We start from the raw sequence: 25,087 nt of genomic DNA, 5'->3' as shown, positions 1-25,087 counted from the left end.
GGACAAGCTGGATGTTTAAAAAGGAAATTGAAGGGAAAGTTAGAACAAGAGAAGTCAAGAAAGACAACTGTATTAATGAGGCAGAAAACTCGGAAAGGCATCATGCTGTAAGGTTGAGTGAAATAAGGGTTGATGGGAAGGGTGAGAGCAGCAACAAATTAAAAATACTATACATGAATGCACGAAGCATTAGACATAAGATGGATGAGCTTGAGGCTCTTTTGGAAATTGGCAGATACGATATTGTGGGGATAACTGAGACGTGGCTTCAAGTGGACAGGGCCTGGGAAATGAATATTCAAGGATACACTTGCTATCGTAAGGACAGACTGACAGGCAGAGGAGGAGGGGTGGCCTTGTTGGTAAGGGACGATATTCAGTCCCTTGCGCGGGGGGACCTAGAGTCAGGAGATGTAGAGTCAGTGTGGATAGAGCTTCGAAATACTAAGGGTAAAAAGACCCTCTTTTGGAGTCATCTACAGGCCCCCAAACAGTAGTCTGGATATCTGATGCAAGTTAAATCAGGAGCTGAAATTGGCCTGTCGCAAAGATGTCACTACAATTGTTATGGGGGATTTTAACATGCAGGTAGACTGGGAGAATCAGGATGGTATTGGGCCTCAAGAAAGAGACTTTGTGAAGTGCCTCAGAGATGGATTCTTAGAGCAGCTGGTGCTGGAGCCGACCAGGGAGAAGGCAATTCTGGATCTGGTATTGTGTAACGAACCAGAATTGGTCAAAGACCTCGAAGTGAAGGAGCCATTGGGAAGTAGTGACCATAATACAATAAGCTTCAATCTGCAATTTGAGAGGGAGAGGGTACAGTCGGAAGTGACAGTACTTCTGTTGAATAAAGGGAATTATGGAGCTATGAGGGAGGAGCTGGCCAAAGTTCAATGGTGCAATACCTTAGCAGGGATGATCGTGGAGGATCAATGGCGGATATTTCTGTGTATAATGCAGAAGTTGCAGCATCAGTTCATTCCTAAAAGGAAGAAAGATCCCAGGAGGAGGCAGGGGCGGCCGTGGCTGACGAGGGAAGTAACGAAACATATAAAGTTAAAAGAGAAAAAGTATAACACAGCTAAGATAAGTGGGAAAACTGAGGACTGGGAAGCTTTTAAAGAGCAACAGAGGATTACTAAGAAGGAAATACGCAGAGGAAAAATGAGGTACGAAGTTAAACTGGCCAAGAATATTAAGGAGGATAGTAAAAGCTTTTTTAGGTATGTGCAAGGCAAAAAAATGGTTAGGACAAAAATTGGGCCCTTGAAGACAGAAACAGGGGAATATATTACTAGGAACAAAGAAATGGCAGAGGAATTAAATGGGTACTTCAGATCTGTGTTCACTTGGGAAGACACAAGCAATCTCCCTGAGGTAACAGTGGCTGAAGGACCTGAATTTAAGGGAATTTATATTTGCCAGGATTTGGTGTTGGAGAGACTGTTAGGTCTGAAGGTTGATAAGTCTCCGGGGCCTGATGGTCTGCATCCCAGGGTACTGAAGGAGGTGGCTCGGGAAATCGTGGATGCGTTGGTGATTATTTTCCAGAGTTCAATAGATTCGGGGTCGGTTCCTGAGGATTGGAGGGTGGCTAATGTTATACCACTTTTTAAGAAAGGTGGGCGAGAGAAAGCAGAAAATTATAGACCAGTTAGTCTGACCTCAGTGGTGGGAAAGATGCTGGAGTCTATTATAAAGGATGAAATTACTGCACATCTAGATAGTAGTAACAGGATAGGACAGAGTCAGCATGGATTTATGAAGGGGAAAGCATGCTTGACCTGACTAAAATCTTCTTGAATTTTTTGAGGATGTAACTATGAAGTTGGACGAGGGAAATCCAGTAGATGTAGTGTACCTGGACTTTCAGAAAGCTTTTGATAAAGTCCCACACAGGAGGTTAGTGAGTAAAATTAGAGTGCATGGTATTGGGGGCAAAGTACTAGATTGGATTGAAAATTGGTTGGCTAATAGGAAACAAAGGGTAGTGATAAACGGCTCCATTTCAGAATGGCAGGCAGTGACCAGTGGGGTACCGCAGGGATCCGTGCTGGGACCACAGCTTTTTACAATATATGTTAATGATATAGAAGATGGTATCAGCAATAACATTAGCAAATTTGCTGATGATACAAAGCTGGGTGGCAGGGTGAAAAGTGATGAGGATGTTAGGAGATTACAGGGTGACCTGGACAAGTTAGGTGAGTGGGCAGATGCATAGCAGATGCAGTTTAATGTGGATAAATGTATGGTTATCCACTTTGGTAGCAAGAACAGGAAGGCAGACTACTTCCTCAATGGAATCAATTTATGTAAAGGGGCAGTACAGAGAGATCTGGGTGTTCTTGTACACCAGTCAATGAAGGCAAGCATGCAGGTACAGCAGGTAGTGAAGAAGGCTAATAGCATGCTGGCCTTCATAACAAGAGGAATTGAGTATAGAAGCAAAGAGGTGCTTCTGCAGCTGTACAGGGCCCTGGTGAGACCACACCTGGAATACTGTGTGCAGTTCTGGTCTCCAAATTTGAGAAAAGACATTCTGGCTATTGAGGGAGTGCAGCGTAGGTTCACGAGGTCAATTCCTGGAATGGCAGGATTACCTTACACTGAAAGACTGAAGCGACTGGGCTTGTATACCCTTGAGTTTCGAAGATTGAGAGGGGATCTGATTGAGACGTATAAGATTATGAAAGGATTGGACACTCTGGCAGTAGGAAACATATTTCCACTGATGGGTGAGTGCCGAACCAGAGGACACAGCTTAAAAATACGGGGTAGACCATTTAGGACAGAGCTCAGGAGAAACTTCTTCACCCAGAGAGTGGCGGCTGTGTGGAATGCTCTGCCCCAGAGGGCAGTGGAGGCCCACTCTCTGGATTCATTTAAGAAGGAGTTGGATAGAGCTCTCAAAGATAGTGGAATCAAGGGTTATGGAGATAAGGCAGGAACAGGATACTGATTAGGAATGATCAGCCATGATTATATTGAATGGCAGTGCATGCTCGAAGGGCTGAATGGCCTACTCCTGCACCTATTGTCTATTGTCTATTGTCTAAGTATTTTCCATACTAAAACACTAATGAATGCTGATAATCTTCTCACTGTGCCCTTCCAAAACACATTTTTATTTAAATACACACTAAGATTTAAAAACGAATCAGAAACATCAACATTAACAAAGGATAAAAGGGAACATAACCAGCACCTACCTAGCTGATCAGCCAGATGTTTTCCTTTCTCAACAGGAATTACGCGTTCGTCCTCCATATCACACTTATTTCCAACAAGGATGACTTGCGCATTGTCCCATGAGTAGGTTTTGATTTGGGTTGCCCTGTTTATGTAAGTGGCAAAAGTTAGAAAAAATTTTCTAAACAATCCCTATGAACACCAATTGCCTTTGCTTCTTTTGAGAAGAAAATTTCCTGTAAGTACAGACAAATATGCATTATAATTTTCACTTACACAGAGGAATGATCTGTTTCACATTTTGAAGTGTCATCTACCATTAGCAAATGGTAAATTAACTCATATTGTGAATCGTACCCTCAACATATTATTAATTTTTCACTTTCCTTTGGATGGACATACAAATCAGCCATTTTCTGAATGAATAGAGGAATAGGCTTGAACTGAATGAGTTACCCCTATTTCCTTTTCATAGTTGGTCCAACTTTTTCAACAATTAGTTGTACGTGCTATCATCTTAAAATATTTACTATGAGAAAAGATCATTGAGGCAAACAGTAAAAACGGGTTTCTTTTAACTTCCATAAGTTCTGTATGAACCTTTTAATGCTTTCTAATGCTCATGAAGATAACATGATTGAACTAGGTTGAAAATTGGGTTAGCAAGAGAAAGGATAATAAATCTAAAAATGTATCATAGTGTGGCAAGTCATTTCTAGCACCTTGCAGGACTCTGTTTTGAGTCTCCTACTCACTGTCTTCGAACTATGCAAGAAGAATAGGAACATACCATTCAGTGGTCAAGGCTGCACCGCCATTCAATACGATCATACTTTTGGTCTGTTTAAGTTCCTCATTCCCATATACCTCTGATAATCCTTTATTTCCTCTGTCTAATAAAAATCTATCTACTTCTGTTTTTAGAAGTATTCAATAATCCCGCCCCAACTGACTTCTGATGGAGAGAGTTTCAAATCAATTGACTCTGAGAAAATATTTCTTCTATCTTTGTACAGAAAATGTAACCCCTAATTTCAAAACAGTGCCCCTAGTTTTGGACTGAATTACAGGAATAATCATTATTTCCATGTCCAACTAATCAAGACTGTTCAGGATCATCCACACTTTAATTAAGCCACCCCACACTAATGTGTTTCTACTGGTCCAAACTCCAGTAGAAACAAGCCCAGTCTGTCCAACATAATCTCAAAAGATAACTTGTTAATTTCAGGTATCAATCTGGTAACCTCCCTCTGAACCACTTTGAATACATTTACATCCTTCTTTAAATACAAATATCAAAATCGTACACAGTATTCAAGATAAAGTCTCATGATGCTCTGCATAACAGAAGCATAGCATCCTTACTCTGATGTTCAATACATATTATCTAATGCTATAAATTTGCTGAAGGTAATAAATTATCATATCGCTGGTTAAGGAGTATAAGTTTAGTTGAAAACATTCAAAGAAATATAAACCAAATGAACAGGTTGCATAAGAGATGACTGATGGACTTTACTGCCTGTTGTGTTATGTCTCAAAGTCAATATTCCAGTACTCACAGAAACATATAATGCCAATTGTCTGAATTCTTTGTTGCCAGAGCTGTTGTGTAATTGGTCTTCAAATAATTTTTCAAATATCTACCACCAAAATATTGTAGTTGTTTGTTTGCCACCATGATGTAATTTTGCATTTTGCTTAGATTTTTTACCTGATGTGGCAATGGCTTATTGCCCTTATAACATAATATACTGGTTGTGGATATTACAACACTCTCAAACAAAAACTAACAAACATAAATGACCCAGTACAACCCATGGACAAAACCAATGTCGTCTGCAAAATTCCATGCAAGGACTACCACAAACACTACGTAGGACAAACAGGAAGAAAGTTAGCCACCAGGATACACGAAGACCAGCTAGCCACAAAAAGACACGACCCTCTTTCCCTCATAGCCCTACACATGGAGGAAAAAAACACCATTTCGACTGGGACAACACATCTATCCTGGGACAGGCTAAGCAAAGACATGCCTGAGAATTCCTAGAGGCCTGACACTCCAACCACAACGCCATAAACAAACACATAGATCTAGATACCATCTATCAACCCCTCAGAAAACGAACAGGAAATGACACCACCACAAACCCCAGGAACCCCATCCAGGACAAACAAATAAATAGAAAGCAGGAGACAACAGCTTCGCTTCACTTGGAGGTCGCCACTGATGATGTTACCTAGCCAGGTAATGAAACGTCTGGATATCAAACCTACAGCTCAGTGAGCAAACCTACACCCTAAACCTCAACCTGAGCTACAAACCTTCACAAGCCTTGCATATTACAGAATTGATAAATCCAACAAATATTTATTGTAGCTATATACTATATATGATCATTGCATTGTTCAAGTATATCAGTGCCTGGTCTAATATTAACCTTTCATGTAATAGAGAGCAGCATGCTTCATGTAGCATGTCATGCTTCAAGTGCTCCTAGTTAAGGTGGAGTATGAGATCTTCAAACTCTGAGGTCATATTGTACAATATTATGAGTATGTCCCTTAAAATAAAACTTCCCAAGTGCTTCCCAAACATTTTCTCATTGTAATCACCATTTTGGTGTATGAAGGTTGCCCAGATCTTTTTGAGGAGGATGAGTGAGATGTGTGTGCATGTGAGAGATAGAGAGAGAGAGAGAGAGAGAGAGAGAGAGAGAGAAAGAGACAGAGAGAAAGAACACTGGGGTTGTAGATCCATTGAGAGTGTGGTGGAGGTGAGGCCTATGAGAATGTCAGAGAAAAAAGTTTAATCCACAGTTTCTTTTTCAGCAAAATGCCCCTTCTGACCTGCTAGGCGCTCTTCTTTTTACAAGGACAACATTAGGGTTTACGATGTCAGGCACTTAGACCCTGCCCACAATTTAAAAGGATCATGCAGCTTTTTGCACTTAGTCAGAGCTCCACACCAGTCATTGTTGCAATGGAGCCTGCAACCTCAAAATTTGGAGGAAGTGAGGACTGCAGATGCTGGAGATCAAAGTCAAGAGTCTGTTGCTGGGAAAGCACAGCATGCTTCATGTAGCATGTCATGCTTCAAGTACTCCTAGTTAAGGTGGAGAATGAGATCTTCAAACTCCTGATTCCTTATGCCCGAAACGTTGATTCTCCTGCTCCTCGGATGCTGCCGGACCTGCTGTGCTTTCCCAGTTACACACTCTCGACAACCTCTCAGTTTGGAAAACTCTAATAGAAACTGGAACAAAACACAGAAAATACATGCAGGCAATGAGCTATCTTATTTTGAGAGTGCTGAGGTTAAAATAAGAAGAAGTATCTGAACGTGATCATAGACCTGAAATATACATTTAATTCACAAGCCAATGTGAATTTTAATCAAGTACTGGATTGCAATCCAAGCCATTTGTTTAAAATAAACAAATTATTCTACCTTTATGCACCTTAGCAATGAAGCCCTGACTGAAATAATGTGTATAATTTGAGCAACTTAGCTTCAAAAGAGTATCGAAGACAGAGTAAGGGAAAGTTGGACAAAGGTATTTGAAGGCCTTAGTGTATGGTGAGAAGCTCAGAACTAAAATTGCTTACACTAGAGAAAAGGAAGACCTAAGAGGGATGAGAGATAATACTTTAGCACCGGTAAAACAGAGCAAAAGCAGGGTACAAAATCAATAAGCTTCGTAACAGACAAAATCAGAAATCAGACAAAATCCCTTCATTCAGTCGTGAAAATAGATCAAAGTAGCTTTTCTTATTTGATACTTTCCAATGTTTTAAGGTTGAGCTATTGCCACATTGTATCACTCAGTGCTAGGAAACGCTGCAATATACTTTGCTGCTTTCCTTTCAACTTTTTTTTTTAAGGCAGTGACATTGTTAGGGGAAGACTTGCACTTATATATCACTATGCATGATCAAAGGACTTTCCAAAGTATCTGCAGTATTTTTGACGAGAGTTGAAATCTGTTGAAACATAGAAAGTGTGGAAGTCAATTTGCACAAACAGCAATGTGAGAACAACCAGATTTACTTCAGTTTTGTTCACTGAGGGATAAATATTGATCAAGACACCTAGAATAACTCCCCAGCTCAATTTTGAGATGGGATCATTTACATCCACCTGAATATAACATCTCCTCTGAAGGTCAGCACTTCCAACTTCACAGCACTCTATTATCGTACCAGGAAGTCAGCTTTTACATTCGTGCTCAAATCCTGAGTTGGAATTGACTCCACAACTCCCAGATTCAGAGTTGAGAGTCCAAACAATGGAGCCATAGCTGACATAATGAATTCCTCAATAGGGAGTGGGGTAAGATTGTGGGCGACATAGTTAATTCCATATTCACTTGACATCTGTGAGTATATAGTCGGTTCTGCTATAATGCATGTTTCTTCAATTGGCGAATTGGCTTTAACGATTGAAGAATTTAGATTGTTATTGTAGAATGTGAACTTCCCTTACATGTATTGACTCTGATGCCATCCCGGCCCCATAAGTTTAAATGGCTATTGCGCGATTTTCTTATAATGTAAGATTATATGAGAACGGAACTATCGCGTTATATCAAAACTGACTGTCCTTTTAGCAAATGTTTCATCTATCACAGGTGTATTTTTGTTATCTCCAGACTTAACGGTCCCAACATACTCATAGCCTGCTTCCATCCTCCATGAATACGAATTCATCTAAGACTCTGCTCACTCTATTCTAACTTGTACTGAGTCCCATTCATTGTCAAATTAGCATACTTGTTTTCAAATACCTTCATGACCTTACACTTCTCTATCTCTGTAATCTCCTCCACTAGAAAGCGCCATCATTTCTGAAAGAGATAAACCTTCTTGGTCACATACAACAGAATTGAAACTAATTCCTTGTAAGTGATTTAATCTCGACACATCAGCAACAATCATGAGAGAAGCAAGTTTCGATGTGAATGTTATAGTTGGAGATCAGGGTTCTGTGGCTGTTTTACCCATCAAATTATCCAAAACGCGTTGCCCAGCTGGTTTTCGGAGTTCAGAATTTTTCAAATTTCGGAATACGTGGCAATTTGACGATGAAATTTTTAAAAATCTTACCAAACAGCAGACTCACTGTGAGTACTACAGGCCCTGAGACAGAATTGAGGCCTGCCAGTGCTGGGACACGCCCACCCTCGTTGCATCAGAGTGACATGCATCGGGTGGGTGTGGAGTTGCACACCAAACAAACTTGTTAATGTGAAAAAAACTTCACAAAGAAACCTTTGAATTTCAGAGCTTTTCGGATTTTGGGATTTCGGATAAAGGGTGTCTAGCTGTACTTTGGTTTGAATTGAATCAGGAATTAGAGGCTAACGCAAGATTATTAATATTAATTGAACAAGTGCATTTGTCACCTCCATGGTAAGCTTTTCCTTTGAAAAACTGAATTATGGATTGTGACTCAAAATAACTCCAGAGGAGGTGAATGGAATAACATTGTAATATTTGGCTGTCATTTGTGTGAAGCGTGTGAGGCTGAGGTGGGGCAGATGGTACGTTGCCCAGTGTGTAATTTAGTGGAGCAATTATTGAAGGTACTGTAGTTGAAGATGCATATACTGATATTAATTACTTGAGTAGGTGAAGTAACAACCTTTTGTAGACCTGCATTCATTTCCTTGGGCTCATACCCAAGTTCATCTAGATAGTATCCTGCCCTTTGGATAGATTAACCCTCCGCCTCTCCACTTTCTCTACCCAAGGCCTCCATTGCAGCGTCTGAGAAAATCCTATGTCAACAGAAAATACAGTGATTGTAATGAGGTCAGCCAGATGGACCTCACAGAATATGAGTTCTCTCACTGGAGCTGTTAATCTGGTCCAATCAAGAAGCTCTGGCTGAGGATATAAACAGGAATGTCAGAGGTTAACTCTGAGACCTGGCTGTGAGGAAGATGGATCAGTGTCAAGGACTCTCCACATAAAAATAAAGTGTGGTTTGGTGACTGGATATCGGTCTCTGTGGAGTTATTTCAGAGGTGATAAGAATTTCCTGAAGAAATTCACTTACTACAGTTGTTGAGTTGGGGTAAGTATTTCTACCATCATGCCATTATTTGGGGAGCTTGATTTGTTTAATCCTGCCAGCGAAGACTGGGCCCAAGTTATGGAAAGAATGAATTATTTTTTCCAGGTAAATAACATTGGGGTAGATGGAAAGCAATTCTCCTGACAGCCTGTGAACCCAGAGCTTTTTTGGTTATAAGAAGCCTAACTTTCCCTGAAGTATCAGATTCTAAAATCTTTCAGATTTAGTTAAGGAATATCATGCTCAAGCCTCCCCTAATTCTGAGATGCTGTCAGTTTTACTTAGCAATTTAAGAACAAGGGGAATCTATTTCAAGATTTTTGACTAGATTGATGACTGGCAGAGGCATGTTAATTTGGTTTAACCTTCATGAGGATGCTGAGAAACTGATTGGTATGTGGGATTAATGGTGTACCCATGTAGAAGTGCCTATTAACTGAAGCTTAAGTGGACTTCAAACATGTACTACAATTGGCTTTAATATTGGAAAATGCAGGAAGTGGAGCAGTTGGGTTGCAGGGTATTCTTATGGAAGTGGATACCCTCACCAGGCCGACTGAGCTTGAGGGACAGCACTTGAGTGAAGGCAATTGCATAGCCTCACTCAGGACATATCCTGAACAGAGGGACTCTAGGTCATTCTACAGCAAAACGCCAAAATAAAACAAAACCTCAGCCAAACGGTTAACATTTTCTTCATGATCCGGGCTGGGCCATTGTAGTTGCTGTCACCTTGTGGACTGAGACAGCAAAGAAGTCCCACTAGACCTAAATGGAGTAAGAGAATTCATAGGCTGGTATCCAGATTAGTGCACACCCTGGAAAGTTCACTTACATCTGGTCTGAAACAGTAAAGTTGCTAAGCAACATCCAAATCAAAACAATCAAAATAAATATTGGGCTAAATGGTTACTGGTTCTAATGGAGGTCAATACCAGCATGACTATTTCAATGATATACTCTGGCTCCAACCGTTAAATTTGCACAAGACCTCAGCTAGATTGCGAACCTTCACCAGGGAACCTGTACACATTAAGAGTATAACGTCGGTTCTGGTCTCTTATGGGAAGTAGTTGGTTCAGTTACCATTAGCTGGAGTAAAAGATTTGAGCCCACTATTGATAGGAGAAAGATTCACTATTGATAAAGATTCACTTAGATTGGCTCAACATTTTTCGGCTAGAAAATGGCTGCCTGAGTGAAGTTCTGACTAAATGCCTGGAATTTATCAGGAAGGTCCAGGAACTATCAAAAGAGCCAATACCACCTTGTCTGTTGAGCAGGAAGCAAATCCACAATTCTGCAAGGCCTGCACAGTGCCATATGCCTTACAGGCAAAAGTGGATGCAGAAATCAGAAGGCTAGAAAGCGAAGGAATAATTAAAAACAGTTTGCGGAATGAGAAACACTGGTCGTACTGATTGTGAAGCTCGCACGGTCAGTTTGTCTTTGTGGGGATTTTAAACAAACAGTAAACCACTTTTTGCAGTTGGATAAACATCCAGTCCCTCACATAGAGGATTTACATGCAAAGCTGGCAGGGGTGCTATCCTTCACAAAGCTGGACATGAGCAATGAGTACTTGCAACCGTGGTTCAATGAAGATTTCCAGAAGTATGCTCCAATTAATACCTATAAGGATTTGTAGAAATATATGGGACTGCCATTTGGGGTATCATCAGCCTGTGCAACTTTTCAGCAGATGGTGGAGAACATCTTCTAAGGTCTACCTCAAGTCACCAGTTATTTAGCTGACATGCTAACTACAGGGAAAACTAAGAAGGAGCACTTACAGAACTTGAACATAGTCCTTAGACCTTTCTCCCATGCGGCCATATGCCTTACTAAAGAAAAAGGTGTGTTCCAGGCATTCCCCAAGTGACCTATTTGGGCTACAGACTCAACAGGACTAGGTCATACCATTTGGAAGATAAAATGGGGGCAATCAAATGTCTGTACTTGGGCTTAGGTCTTTTCTTAGGCTGGTAAATTATTACTGAAGTTCACACATAATCTGGCTTCCATCCTGGAACCTTTGCATCATCTCTTTAAAACGGGCCAGCTTAGGTTGCATAACCAAGCCAAATCTTTCAGAAAAGTGGAAAAACAGCTATCATCGTCTAAGGTGTTGCCACACTATGATCCTAAGCAAGATCTGGAATTGACATGTGATGCCTCCCTGTACAGCATCAGGGTAATATTAGCTCATAGGTAGCCCAAAGGAAAGGAACACCCAATAACGTATGCTTCCAGAACTTTGGTGAATACAGAGTGTAAATAAGCCCAGTTAAAGAAGGAAGATTTGGCAGTCATGTTTGGAGTCAGGAAGTTCCACCAATACCTTTACAGATGCAAATCTGCAATAGGAACGGACCACAAACTACTGCGAGGTCTACTGAAAGAGGACAGGCCAGTGCCGCCCATACCTTCAGGCCGAATTCAGCAGTGGGGTCTAATATGAAGTGAGTATAATTACAAGTTGGAACCCAGTCTGGGAGGCCAAGTAGCAATTGCAGATGAATTGAGCCACCTCCTGCTGGCAGATACACCACTGGTGGTACCACCACTGGAAGAGTCCGTAATGGTTTTAAACTTTCTGGATGCACTTCCAGTCCAAGCTGACAATGTCAGACTTTGGTTTCCCCCCATCATCACCAGCTGTTTCAGTTTTGCCAAGACCGGACTTTTCTGCATCCAAAGGGGCCATCTCAGCCAGAACTGAACCTGGAGAGACCAGGTCAAAATAGAGGGTGGCATATTATTATAGGGAGCAAGAGTGATTGTCCCGAGAAAAGCTTGCTGCCAGATACTGACTGAACTCCTCCAGATAATCCAGGGGTTTCCAAAATGAAGATGTTGACAAGAGGTTATGTCTGGTGGCCAGGATTGGATGCAGACATAGCCACATTGGTAGGGCAGTTCCCATAAGCACAAAATTGCCACCAGCAACTCCCCCACATTCATGGGGATGGTTGGGTAAATCCTAGACTCAATTACACATTGACTATGCAAGACCTTTCATGGGGTCAATGTTCTTACATATTGTGGATGCCTGCTCAAAATAGCTAGATGTGCACAGCATTCATCCATCAAACATGGGGGCAATGACAGAAAAACTGAGCACATCTTTTGCATTCCTGGAAGTGTTGGTCACAGGTAATTTGAGCATTTCCTAAAGTTGAATGGCATTCAACATACATGAACAGCTCCATACCATCCATCATCTAATGATCTGGTAGAAAGGGCTGTCCAAACTTTGAAGGCAGGCTTAAAGGAACAGCCTACAGCTTCACTAGATACTAAACTGTCCAGGTTCCTATTTGATTTTAGGACCACCCTTCATGCAACTACAGGGATAATTCCAGAAGAGTTGATAACTGGAAGAAGACCTCACTCCAAGTTAAATCTGATCTTCCTGGACCCCAGTTCTGGGAACAAAATGGCATCAGGAACTCCAATGCCAAACACAAGACTCCGCTAAGAAAGAGAGATAGTTCAGTCCAGGGTTTGAAGTTTGGTGTAGGAACCATGGGAACGGCCCTGCATGGGTAAGAGGCATGGTCAACGTGAGGTCAGGTCCATTAACGTGTAAAGTTTGGGCAGGTGTGACAGTTCTGAACAAGCATAGGGACCATATGAAAGCTGCAACTTTGCAAACTGTGCAGGAGTAAAGCATGCCTGGCTCCTTGACTGCCTTTCCATCTGTTGTGGAACTCGTTCGTTCTCCTGCTCTGTCAAGTGTTGAAGATACCTTGGAACCTGAAGTAGACATGGTGGATATCAATGCCTAATGCCTTTGCTGCCTGAAGGGGAGAATGATTTTTTTTTAGACACTCCGGGCGCAAGAGGCGAGCTTCTGTGCGTTACATGTAGCCCATATCAGAGTTGAAGGACCCTGCCCTGGGAAGAGCTACAAAAAAAAACTGGCCAATGCCCCGGACTCAGTTGGGGAGGGAATGTAGTGATTTTAATAAGGTACACCAGGTGGACATCATACAATGAGTTCTCTGATTGGATCAGATTAATAGCCCTAATCAGGGAGCTCTGGCTGACAGATACAATATGGAGTGTCAGAGGTTCTGTTCACTTTGAGAGCTGGATCAGTGTCAAGGACACTCCATATGTAAATAAAAGATGAATTGGTGACAGAATACTTATTTCAGAAAGTGCTGGAGAAACTCAGCAGGTTTGATAGGATTAATGTTTTGAGTCCAATGATTCCTTTTTGGCAACCAAAGGAAAGAAGAACATTTTGTGGCCCTCTTTCTCTCAAATTGTATGCTCGTTCAGTGTTCTTCTAGCTCACACTCTCTTCTGTAACTTGTTCTTGCACCTGTTCCAGCCACAATGTACCAACTCCTCTCTAAGAGATGCAGTTGTCTTATGTGGTGCTGGCCTTTCATGATTTTGCATCCTCTGCTCCAGTGTGCAGCCACTCAGCAGTTCACCTCATGTTAGTTACCTGCAGAAGTCATTTAAATGAGCACTCAGCACAAAATTCATGCACTTATTTCTGAGCACCACATACTTTGCAAGTTGTCTGTTAAACTGCCTATCGAATGGAGAAGGGGGACAACGAGGGAGAATCTATTAAGTGATTTGTGACATACAGAAGAAAACAGATCAATGGAAAACCGATGGAATAAACATCTCAAAAAAAGAAATAATGTCAAATGGTGTAGGGAAAGAAATCAATTAAATTGATTGAAACAAAGTGAAATCTGTTTCAAACATTGTTACTCACAGAACAGATTAAAATTAACAAATGTAACTTTAGTAAATATGGATTGTTGAGCAGCAGTCATGTTCTGATCAAGCAAGGAAAGTGAGGTAATTAATGTGATATCTTTCACATGGCAGTACACAATGCAACTTGCTTCACATCATAACTTCAATTTTCTGACAACACGAAAGTTATAATAACTAACAGCACCATAGTCCAAGTCAACTTCCAACTTCCAAGTCTTAATAGAGAACATGCTTTCTCTCAACTGATGCTACCAGGCAATGCTAAGTCTCTCCAGAATTTCTGTTTTAGGTTTCCAGAATCTGCATTCTTTGTTTTAATAGATATGTTTCTAAATTATGGAATTCCTATTTTAAAGTAAAGGTTACCTTGAGTAAGATGTAGAAAACCTACACAATCATGCAATTACCAATTTTAACACTCAACAGCAAGCCAGAAATTTCCTTTCAATAGCATGGACAGCATGTACTGCAGAGGGAGCCATGTGAATAATTGAAAAGATCAACATTGTCATCAACTGTTTACAGTTCATTCCTCGCTAGCAGGTCAAAGCAGTTACCATACTACTCAAATATATTACAATTAGGAATCTGGTATACCATTCATCAAGTTTCTACCACCTAACCCACTGAATGCCATGATCAACATGTTAACTATATTAGAATTAGTGCACTTCACAAAGTTCAGGTGTAACTCTTTGCTGCCATGAGTTTGCCTCCATCCCTTGAAAGTTATATGACAAGGTTTAGAGTTACATTTTTAAATTTACTCTGCTGAATATGTAAGATGTAACAACAGAGTTATAAGTTTGAGTGAGTTAGTAGGTGCTAAAAACAGAACTGCTTATGTTCTCTAGCTACTTGGTAACATAATTTAGATACTTCTTTCATCCATGCTGCCACATTCCTCATCTGTTTCCATGTTCAAAATGGCTGGCATTTCCTACCAGCTATCCTGCACTGCCACTTCTGGAGTGCCAACCAGGTCAAATGCCACAATGACTGATCCAGTGTGTAAACAGGGGGGATATGATTCCCTCCTAAAACCATTTTAAAGTTAGATAACATTGTTTTAAAAGAATTCTTATTTTACTCCAAGGAATACCTGTCACCCCTTCAAATCTACGCACTTTGCAAACTGGCCTCTAGCCGACTAGATATGTCAAACTTTCACAGTTCACAGCCTCAGTAACTTCTAACTAAATCTACCGAGTCTCAAACGAACCTCTTTCAGCTATCCAGTCCTAGTTCCATCACTAAATTTCCTTTGCCACCATGATAACAGCATATCAACTTCATGATATATCCATTAAAACACAGAGTGGACATTACCAATTTGTCCCACCCAATACACTCTTGGCAAGGACTAAGAACTGTACCATTCACTTCTTGAAAAAGGTTCCATTACTTTGAGCACGATTTATTTACATTATTGTTAGGATAAAAGTGAAAATAAAATGATTATTTTGCTATTGAACGTTTAAGAGTTTTATCTGTAAATCTTCACATAGTCTTCACACTCATCCCCACAGTAAACATTATAAGCCATTTCTCAAATGTTCAGTTTATAGTTCATTTTATTATTAATCTTTTTCATCTTAGCACATAGTTACATTTCCAAGTTTCTGATATTTAAGATTGTTGCTACAATATGAAACATAAAACAATGAGTATACCCTCAGCTCCATTTAAGATAAAAAATATCTTATTTGACCAAGCAATGATAATCTGAAAATATTTCAAATACTGCTACTAATACTCTCAAGACCTGAACTTTGCCAATATGTTGAAAGCAATCATTGTTAGTTCCGCACGTTCAACAAATGGCTCCCACTGGTTATGTAAGCAACCTTTAAGGGGTGTTAATAAATGTATGGTGAGTAACACACATAGAACATAGAACATTACAGCACAGTACAGGCCCTTTGGCCCTCAATGTTGCACCAACCTATGAAACCAATCTGAAGCCCATCTAACCTATGCTATTCCATTTTCATCCATATGTCCATCCAATGACCATTTAAATGCCCCTAAAGTTGGCGAGTCTAAACTACTGTTGCAGGCAGGCTGTTCCATGCCTCTATTACTCTCTGAGTAAAGAAACTACCTCTGACGTGTTCTATATCTATCACCCCTCAATTTAAAGCTATGTCACCTCATGCTAGCCATCACCATCTGAGGAAAAAGGCTCTCACTGTCCAATCTATCCAACCGGACACCAAGATCTCTCTGTTCATCTACATTATCAAGAATCTTACCATTACCCCAGTACTCTTTATTCCTGTTACTCCTTCCAAAGTGAATCACCTTACACCTTTCTGTATTAAACTCTATTTGCTGCCTCTCAGCCCAGCTCTGCAGCTTATCTATGTCCCTCTGTAACCCACAACATCCTTCGGCACTATCCACAACTCCACTGACCTTAGTGCCATCTGCAAATTTACTGACCCACCTTTCTACGTTCTCGTCCAGGTCATTCATAAAAATGACAAACAGCAGTGGACCCCAAAACAGAACCCTGCAATATACCACTAGTAATCAACTCCAGGATGTAAATTTCCCATCAACCACCATCCTATGTCTTCTTTCAACTAGCCAACTTCTGGTCCAACCCGCTAAATCACCCTCAAGCCCATGCCTCTGTATTTTGTGCAATAGCCTACTGTGGGGAACCTTATCAAATGTCTTACTGAAATCCAATATCGACAACATCGTCTTTTTCCAGTGTGAATACTGACAAAAAATACTCATTTAGCACTTCCCCTACCTCCTCTAACTCCATGCACAACTTCCCACGACTGTCCTTCATTGGCCCTAATCTTAGTCTAGTCATTCTTTTATTCCTGATATACCTATAGAAAGCCTTAGGGTTTTCCTTGATCCTATTTGCCAACAACTTCTCATGTACCCTCCTGGCTCTTCTTAGTTCTCTCTTCAAGTCTTTTCTGGCTAACTTGTAACTCTCAAGAGCCTCAACTGAGCCTTCATGCCTCATCCTAACATAAGCCTTCTTTTTCCTCTTCACAAGAGCTTCAACTTCTTTAGTAGACCACAGTTCCCTCGCTCGGCAACCTCCTCCCTGCCTGGCAGATACATACTTATCAAGGACACACAGTAGCTGTTCCTTGAATAAGCTCCACATTTCAATTGTGCCCATTCCCTGCAGTTTCCTTCCCAACCTATGCATCTTAAATCTTGCCTAATGGCATCATAATTGCCTTTCCCCCATCTATAACTCTTGCTCTGTGATCTATACCTATACCTTTCCATTGCTAAAGTAAATGGAAACACACACAGCATGCCCCCCCCCCCTACACACACAGGCCTTCCAACATACACAGATACCCCCACACACACGGAGCCCCCTCAACACACATCACCGCCCCCACATACAACAGAGACTCCCTCCCACACACACACGCATGCACGTGCACATACACACAGACACACATTGCATAACTTTTAAATGCAAGTTTAATTTTATTCAATAACAACTTTTATGTAATGAAATTGATCAAAATTTATCAAAGGAAGAGTGATAAACAATACTGAGCAAGGAACAGTAAATTGGGGATTTGAATGAAACAGGCAAATTCCAAAATTCCAAGTAAGTGGTCTTGGAGGCAGCTTACTAATGGACTTGAAAGCTATGAACAGATTTGATAGGATCAATGCGGAGAAACTGTTTCCACTCAGGTGTGACTCCAGCCAGCCATTAATAAATCAATAAAAGCATTTAGTTGAAGGTTCTTTCTACAGAGACTGGTAGGATTGAGAATCCTACTGGTATGTGGAGTGTTTGAAACAAGTTGTATGTTGCTTTAGCTTGATGCCTACGTTATGGAGTTTGGGTTAAAGGGATATTGGAACACAAAGGATCATGTAATTAATGGAAGGACAATGTGTGAAAGATAAACAAAGGCCAATCGGGCTGATTGTTTCCACATCATACACCATCCACTTCAGTGTAGTGACTACAGTTAAAACACATTCCTCCAAACGTTCAATGACTCTTCATCTTCATTTATTGTCTGAAATATTGATTTTCCTCCATGAATATCACCAACAAAAATGAGGATCTGTTTCATTAGCCAAGAGATCGCTGTCTGCTTTTCATACCCCAAACTCATAAGATGTTGAACACATAATTAACCATAATTGTTGCATAAATATATAAACAACTATTAAAGATATTCTTGTGATCGGTAATTCAATTGCTAAACAATAAACATAAAAATTAATGCCTGTATTTGTAATGACTTATTAGTTAAGAGCTAGAATTGAATGACCATAATCACAAACATCACTAAACTCACTTCCTGCAGATGTGATTTCTTTTTAACTAATGAGTACATTTTTAGGTATGGTTACATAGTGGTTATGTTGCTGGACTAATCATCCAGAGGTCTGGACTAACAATCAAAGACAAGTTCCACCAAGCTTGCTGAGGTATTTAAAATCAATTTGTTATACTATGATTTAAAAACCAGTATCTGTAAAGGTGATCAAGTATTGGATTAGCCTAAATATCCACCTAGTTCAGTAATGTGTTCTAGGGAAGTAAATTTGATGACCTTTTCCAGTCTGACTAACATGAATTCCACAATGTGGCCACTTTTTAAATTTATCTCTGAAAGGCCTATCAAGCCAGACAATTGTCATTAAAAAGGTCATTCACCACCACTTTCTAAAGAACAATAAGGGACTGGAAGTAAATGCTGGTCTTAGCAACATGCCACCTTCTATTAATAAATACCAAGACTGTACATCATTTTCACGAAAAATGACAATTGGTATTTCCATATCAGAAGAACAAATTATAAGGAACTGTAGAAAGACAACACCTGAGGGTTGAAAATGTGTTACTAGAAAAGCGCAGCAGGTCAGGCAGCATCCAAGGAGCAGGAGAATCGACGTTTCGGGCATGAGCCCTTCTTCAGGAATGAGGAAAGTGTGTCAAGCAGGCTAAGATAAAAGGTAGGGAGGAGGAACTTGGGGGAGGGGCGTTGGAAATGTGATAGGTGGAAGGAGGTTAAGGTGAGGGTGATAGGCCGGAGTGGGGGTGGGGGCGGAGAGGTCAGGAAGAAGATTGCAGGTTAGGAAGGTGGTGCTGAGTTCAAGGGTTGGGACTGAGACAAGGTGGGGGGAGGGGAAATGAGGAAACTGGAGAAATCGGAGTTCATCCCTTGTGGTTGGAGGGTTCCTAGCCGGAAGATGAGGCGCTCTTCCTCCAGCCATCGTGTTGCTATGGTCTGGCGATGGAGGAGTCCAAGGACCTGCATGTCCTTGGTGGACTGGGAGGGGGAGTTGAAGTGTTGAACTACGGGGTGGTTGGGTTGGTTGGTCTGGGTGTCCCAGAGGTGTTCTCTGAAACATTCTGCAAGTAGGTGGCCTGTCTCCCCAATATAAAGGAGGCCACATCGGGTGCAGCGGATGCAGTAAATGATGTGTGTGGAGGTGCAGGTGAATTTGTGGCAGATATGGAAGGATCCCTTGGGGCCTTGGAGAGAAGTAAGGGAGGAGGTGTGGACACAAGTTTTGCATTTCTTGCGGTTGCAGGGGAAGGTGCCGGGAGTGGAGGTTGGGTTGGTGGGGGGTGTGGACCTGACGAGGGAGTCACGGAGGGAGTGGTCTTTTCAGAATGCTGATAGGGGAGGGGAGGGAAATATATCCCTGGTGGTGGGGTCCGTTTGGAGGTGGCGGAAATGACGACGGATGATACGATGCATATGGAGGTTGGTGGGGTGGTACGTGAGGACCAGTCAGGTTCTGTCCTGGTGGCGATTGGACTGGTGGGACTCAAGGGCGGAGGAGCGGGAAGTGGAGGAGTTGGGGTGGGGGCGGAGACCACGTCTGGGGGGAAATTGCAGTCTTTGAAGAAGGAGGCCATCTCGGTTGTTCGGTATTGGAACTGGTCCTCCTGGGAGCAGATGCGGTGGAGACGAAGGAATTGGGAATATGGGATGGCGTTTTTACAGGGGGCAGGGTGGGAGGAGGTGTAGTCTAGGTAGCTGTGAGAGTCGGTCGGTTTATAGTAAATGTCCGTGTTGATTCGGTCACCCGAGATAGAAATGGAGAGATCTAGGAAGGGGAGGGAGGAGTCTGAGATGGTCCAGGTAAATTTGAGGTCGGGGTGGAAGGTGTTAGTAAGGTGGATGAATTTTTCAACCTCGCATGGGAGCACAAGGCAGCACCGATACAGTCATCGATGTAGCGGAGCAAAAGGTGGGGGGATGGTGCCAGTGTAGCTGCGGAAGATGGACTGTTCTACATATCCTACGAAGAGACAGGCATACTTGGGGCCCAGGCGGGTGCCCATGGCTACTCCTTTGGTTTGGAGGAAGTGGGAGGATTGGAAAGAGAAGTTGTTCAGGGTGAGGACCAGTTCAGTCAGTCAAAGAAGGGTGTCAGTGGAACGGTACTGGTTGGTACGGCGGGAAAGGAAGAAGCAGAGGGCTTTGAGTCCTTCGTGATGGGGTATGGAGGTGTACAGGGACTGGATGTCCATGGTGAAGATAAGGCGTTGGGGACCGGGGAAGCGAAAATCATGGAGGAGGTGGAGGGTGTGGGTGGTGTCCCAAACGTAGGTGGGGAGTTCTTGGACTAAGGGGGACAGGACCGTGTTGAGGTATGCAGAGATGAGTTCGGTGGGGCAGGAGCAGGCTGAGACAATGGGTCGGCCAGGGCAGTCAGGTTTGTGGATTTTGGGCAGGAGGTAGAAACGGGCGGTGTGGGGTTGTGGGACTTTGAGGTTGGAGGCGGTGGATGGGAGATCCCCTAAGGTGATGAGGTTATGGATGGTCTGGGAGATGATGGTTTGGTGGTGGGAGGTGGGGTCATGGTCAAGGGGGCAGTAGGAGGAGGTGTCTGCGAGCTGGTGTTTAGCCTCAGCGGTGTAAAGATCAGTGCGTCAAACTACCACCGGTAGTCTGCCGGTTTGATGGTGAGGTTGGGGTTAGAACGGAGGGAGTGGAGGGCTGCACGTTCCGAGGGTGAGAGGTTGGAGTGGGTGAGAGGGGTGGAGAGGTTGAGGCGGTTAATGTCACGGCGGCAGTTGGCTATGAAGAGATCGAGGGCAGGAAAAAGGCCAGCACGGGGTGTCCAGGTGGATGGGGTGTGTTGGAGGTGGGAGAAGGGGTCGTCAGAGAGTGGGCGAGAATCCTGGTTGAAGAAGTAGGCACGGAGGCGAAGGCGGCGGAAGAATTGTTCGATGTCTCGCTGCGTGTTGAACTCGTTAATCTGACAGCGTAGGGGGATGAAGGTGAGGCCTCTGCCGAGGACTGATCTTTCATCCTCAGAGAGGGGTAGTTCTGGAGGGATGGTGAAAATATGGCAGGGCTGGGAGCTAGGACCTGGTGTGGGGCTGGAGCTGGGAGTGCGGGCAGGGTTAGGTGTGGGGGCGGGTGTGGGGGCGGGAATCGGGGCGGGGACGGAGATCGGGGCGGGGGTGGGGTTCGGCGTGGGGACGGAGATCGGCATGGGGGCAGTGTTAGGCGTGGTGACAGAGATCGGCATGGGGGCGGAGACGCATGCGGCGTGGTCGTAGTGCAGGTGAGTGATGTCACTGGGGGGCGGAAGTGGCTGCAGCAACAGCAACCCCGGGGGCGGAAGTGGAACACCTGAGGGTCCCAAGTAAGACAGAGGAGACAAATTATAGCATTGGCCAAGATCTTAAGCAGCATGTATTCAGCAGATGTGATATTTAGCTGCATTGGTTAAGAACCTTTAATGAACAATCAAAGAAATTCTCCAAACTGTTTCTTGAAATCACGGTATTGGCTCAATCTAATTTTATGAGAACTTGATCATTAGTTAAGCAACATCAATTATGCATTTGACCACTGACCACAGGATTTTCTGCTGATGTTAAAGTGGATTGACCTACTATAGGGACAATTCAAGAGCAACATTTCTATTGGTCTTGAAACAGAGCAACAACTGACAAGTTAATTACATTTTTTATCATCAGGTTTGAGAAAATGTAAGGAAAGGATGGGGAATTGTTCAAAAAATGCACACAATGAATGCATTTGGACATCAAAGAGAAGAAATAAAAATCATACCAGTCTTGCACTGCATTAAAGGATTCTTGATTGGCAATGTCGTACATGAGGATGAAGCCCATGGCTCCTCTGTAATAAGCAGTAGTGATGGTTCTGTATCGCTCCTGACCAGCTGTATCCTGTAAAACAAAGTTCTAAGTTAATATAATGTAGTTTGCCACTGAAAAATAGTCATTTTGTAATGCAGAACTGCAGGAAAAAGATGACACGTTTTTGTCAAAGCTTTTTATTTCATTCATCAAGCCAATATGTAAGTTATTTCAATGCAAAGGGAACACAACATTTGTACCACTTGAGAAAAAAATGCTGATTGGTTGGCAAGTTGACTCTCATCAGTAAAGGCATTGCTATGGAGAATGTAATGCCCCAACTAATCAGAGTTTAGATGTCATACTCCTTTCGAATTTACCTGACAAGTGCAAGACAAAAGGTTTTTACAAAATGTCTATCTTCTTCAGCAACATTCAAATCAATTGCTATATTCAGGTGATGCTTCAGACATCTGAGGTGGGGCAGAGAGGAAAGTGAGGAAAGTACACTTTTTGGAAAGGGGGAGAAACTATCCAACTAAAACCTCTGACTAGGGATTTCTGATTATGGAGACCTTAAGTAAAATCTGAGCTTTGCTATTGTTAATTCAGATAAGAGGGAAGCGGAATACAAGAGGACAAGAAGGATAAGCGAAATTAATAAAGGGAGATTTAATAAATAAAGGGAGATTTTAACCAATTACATATAAATTGAGAATACCCAAGCAGTTTGTTGAATTGTTAGGTGAAGTTCATGACTGCTTCGTAAGTCCATACTTCAAGGAATCCATGATGGTCAAATCTTAGTTCAATTTCATAATGGCAAGTGAGACTGATCACATGAAGGAAATGGATTATGAGATATCTCTAGGTGACAGCAACCTTAACATGAGTTTTAAAAGTCCAGTCATAAAACATGGAGCAGGCAAGGGGTCAAATGGCCTACTCCCACTCCTAACTTGTATGGGGTCACAATCATTGCAGGTTGACTGGGAACATTGTTAACACCTCAGTTCATAGAATCATAGAATAATAGAATCTCTACAGTGTGAAAGCAAACCATTCAGCCCATTGAGTCCACACTGACCTTCTGAAGAGCACCCCACCTAGACCCAACACCCCCTACCTTACCCCTGCATTTCCCATGGCTAATCTACCTACCCTGCACATCCTTGGACTATATAGGCAATTTATTATGGCCAATTTACCTAACCTGCACGTCTTTGGACTGTGGAAGGAAACTGGAGCACCTGAAGGAAACCCATGCAGACATGGGGAGAATGTGCAACTCCACATAGCCAGTTCCTGAGGCGTTGACCCTATTGTAGACTAATGATGAAAACTGAAGATGGATGACCTGTTAAACTACTGATAAAATGTTGTTACTATTTGGATTTGAGGAAGTGAACGATCTTGTGGTAAAATCTTTGAGATACATTGTTACATTTTCAAAAATATAATTCATAGATTTTGTATTTAGAAAACATCAAAGATTAAACAGATAAAAATAAACTAGCTGGTTAAGAAAAAAACCTTAAATTGCCCCTAGTTTAGATTCAACTTTGCTCAGTTTTGGTAGTACCCAACTACAATATTTTAAAAGATAATCAGAAGTTTTAATTCTTTATATTATGCCTCTGTGAGCCAATTTATTAAATATCCCATTCATTTTTAAATTTTGTGCAAAATGCAAATCCCAAACCATTTTTTTATATTTCTTTTTATTAGAAAAGGTTTTTATTCTTTTACAAGAGTATAAAAATGCAAAAAAGAAAAACAATATAACAATCTTATGTTACAAAAACATTAACAGGAAACTATCTACTACCCTTTAGAATAAACCAAAACTATCATAAAAAAACCCATCTATCCACATTAAGATTCAATAAGTAACTGTACTTAGCAAATTAACTTAGGCTGGCTCAAATTGTACGAGACCAACCTATTCCAACTTAGAATGAGTCAAATTAGACAAAATCATCTTGAATTAACTTAACTCAAATTAAATTAAAATTAAACTAAACTAAACTAAACTAAATTAAATTAAATTAAATTACACCACTCACCGCGCCCCCACCAAGGCTCCCATCCATGGAGCATTAGTTATAATTTGTCAAGCTTCTTCCCCCCAGGGCACCCAGACCACCAAACCCGGCCCCCATGTCTATATAAAGGCCTTGGTCATATTGCTGACAAGTCCGTATCAATGAAATTTAAAAAGGGCCGACACGTCTTATAGAGTGGTTTTGTTTTCTGGTGCAACACATTTGTGAGATACTCTTGGGGGATGTGCTCCATCACCAATCTATGCCACCCCATGAGACCCGGGGGTTTTCTGAGATCCAGTTCATTAGAATGTTCTTCCTTGCACAGTGTGTGAAAATGTTAAATAATGTCTTCCCGTGTTCATCCAGCGAGGACAAATTCGGCAATCCTAAAAGAAGGGGTACAGGATCTGCCTTATCTGGATTCCCAGGATCCCCACCAACTCACTCAATATGATACCCCAGTATCCACGAATCTTGTAACATGACCATAAACATTGCGTAAGGGTGCCTGTGCTAATTTTACATTTAGAACATCCTGGAGATGCTCCTTTCTTGAACTTTGCTAACCGTTCTGTAGCCATATGGGGCCTGTGAAGAATCTTCAATTGCATAGCTTGCGTTTTACTGTATATCAAAATTTTCTTCACATTCTCCCATATGTCCTCCCATGTTTCAAACAAAATTTCTTCTCATGGTTCCTGACTCTAGACTCCAGAGTCTTTCCATATCCTCCGGGGTGCCCCCTATGTTTAAATGGTATAGAAGAGCACACTGGAGTGCTCTTCTCTCTATGTCAGACTTGGAGGGCTAAGCCGAGAGTGTAGTCCTTTTCTGTATGTAGCCTCTAACCTGAAAATAACAGAAGAGGTCCCTACTAGGCAGCCCACATTTGTGACTTAATTGGTCAAAGGATATCAGGAC

General features: G+C 41.9%; 1 protein-coding gene across 2 annotated transcripts in view; it reads right to left on the bottom strand.

Moving 5' to 3' along the window:
* LOC122554337 (ras-related protein Rab-3B) overlaps positions 1-25,087 on the bottom strand; it is a 175,428-nt gene that overhangs the window by 19,393 nt on the left and 130,948 nt on the right. For both annotated transcript variants that reach the window (XM_043699202.2, XM_043699200.2), the window contains exons 3-4: positions 22,090-22,208; positions 3,216-3,340 (exon numbers count right to left, since the gene is read on the bottom strand). In XM_043699202.2, coding sequence (XP_043555137.1) covers positions 3,216-3,340; positions 22,090-22,208 — 244 coding nt within the window. The remainder of the gene's footprint in view (positions 1-3,215; positions 3,341-22,089; positions 22,209-25,087) is intronic.

Source organism: Chiloscyllium plagiosum, unplaced genomic scaffold (genome assembly GCF_037043375.1).
Source record: "Chiloscyllium plagiosum isolate Xiang-an unplaced genomic scaffold, Cpla_swu_hap1 HiC_scaffold_9, whole genome shotgun sequence".
Lineage (NCBI taxonomy): Eukaryota > Metazoa > Chordata > Chondrichthyes > Orectolobiformes > Hemiscylliidae > Chiloscyllium > Chiloscyllium plagiosum.
This window is presented reverse-complemented; position numbering and strand designations above follow the sequence as displayed.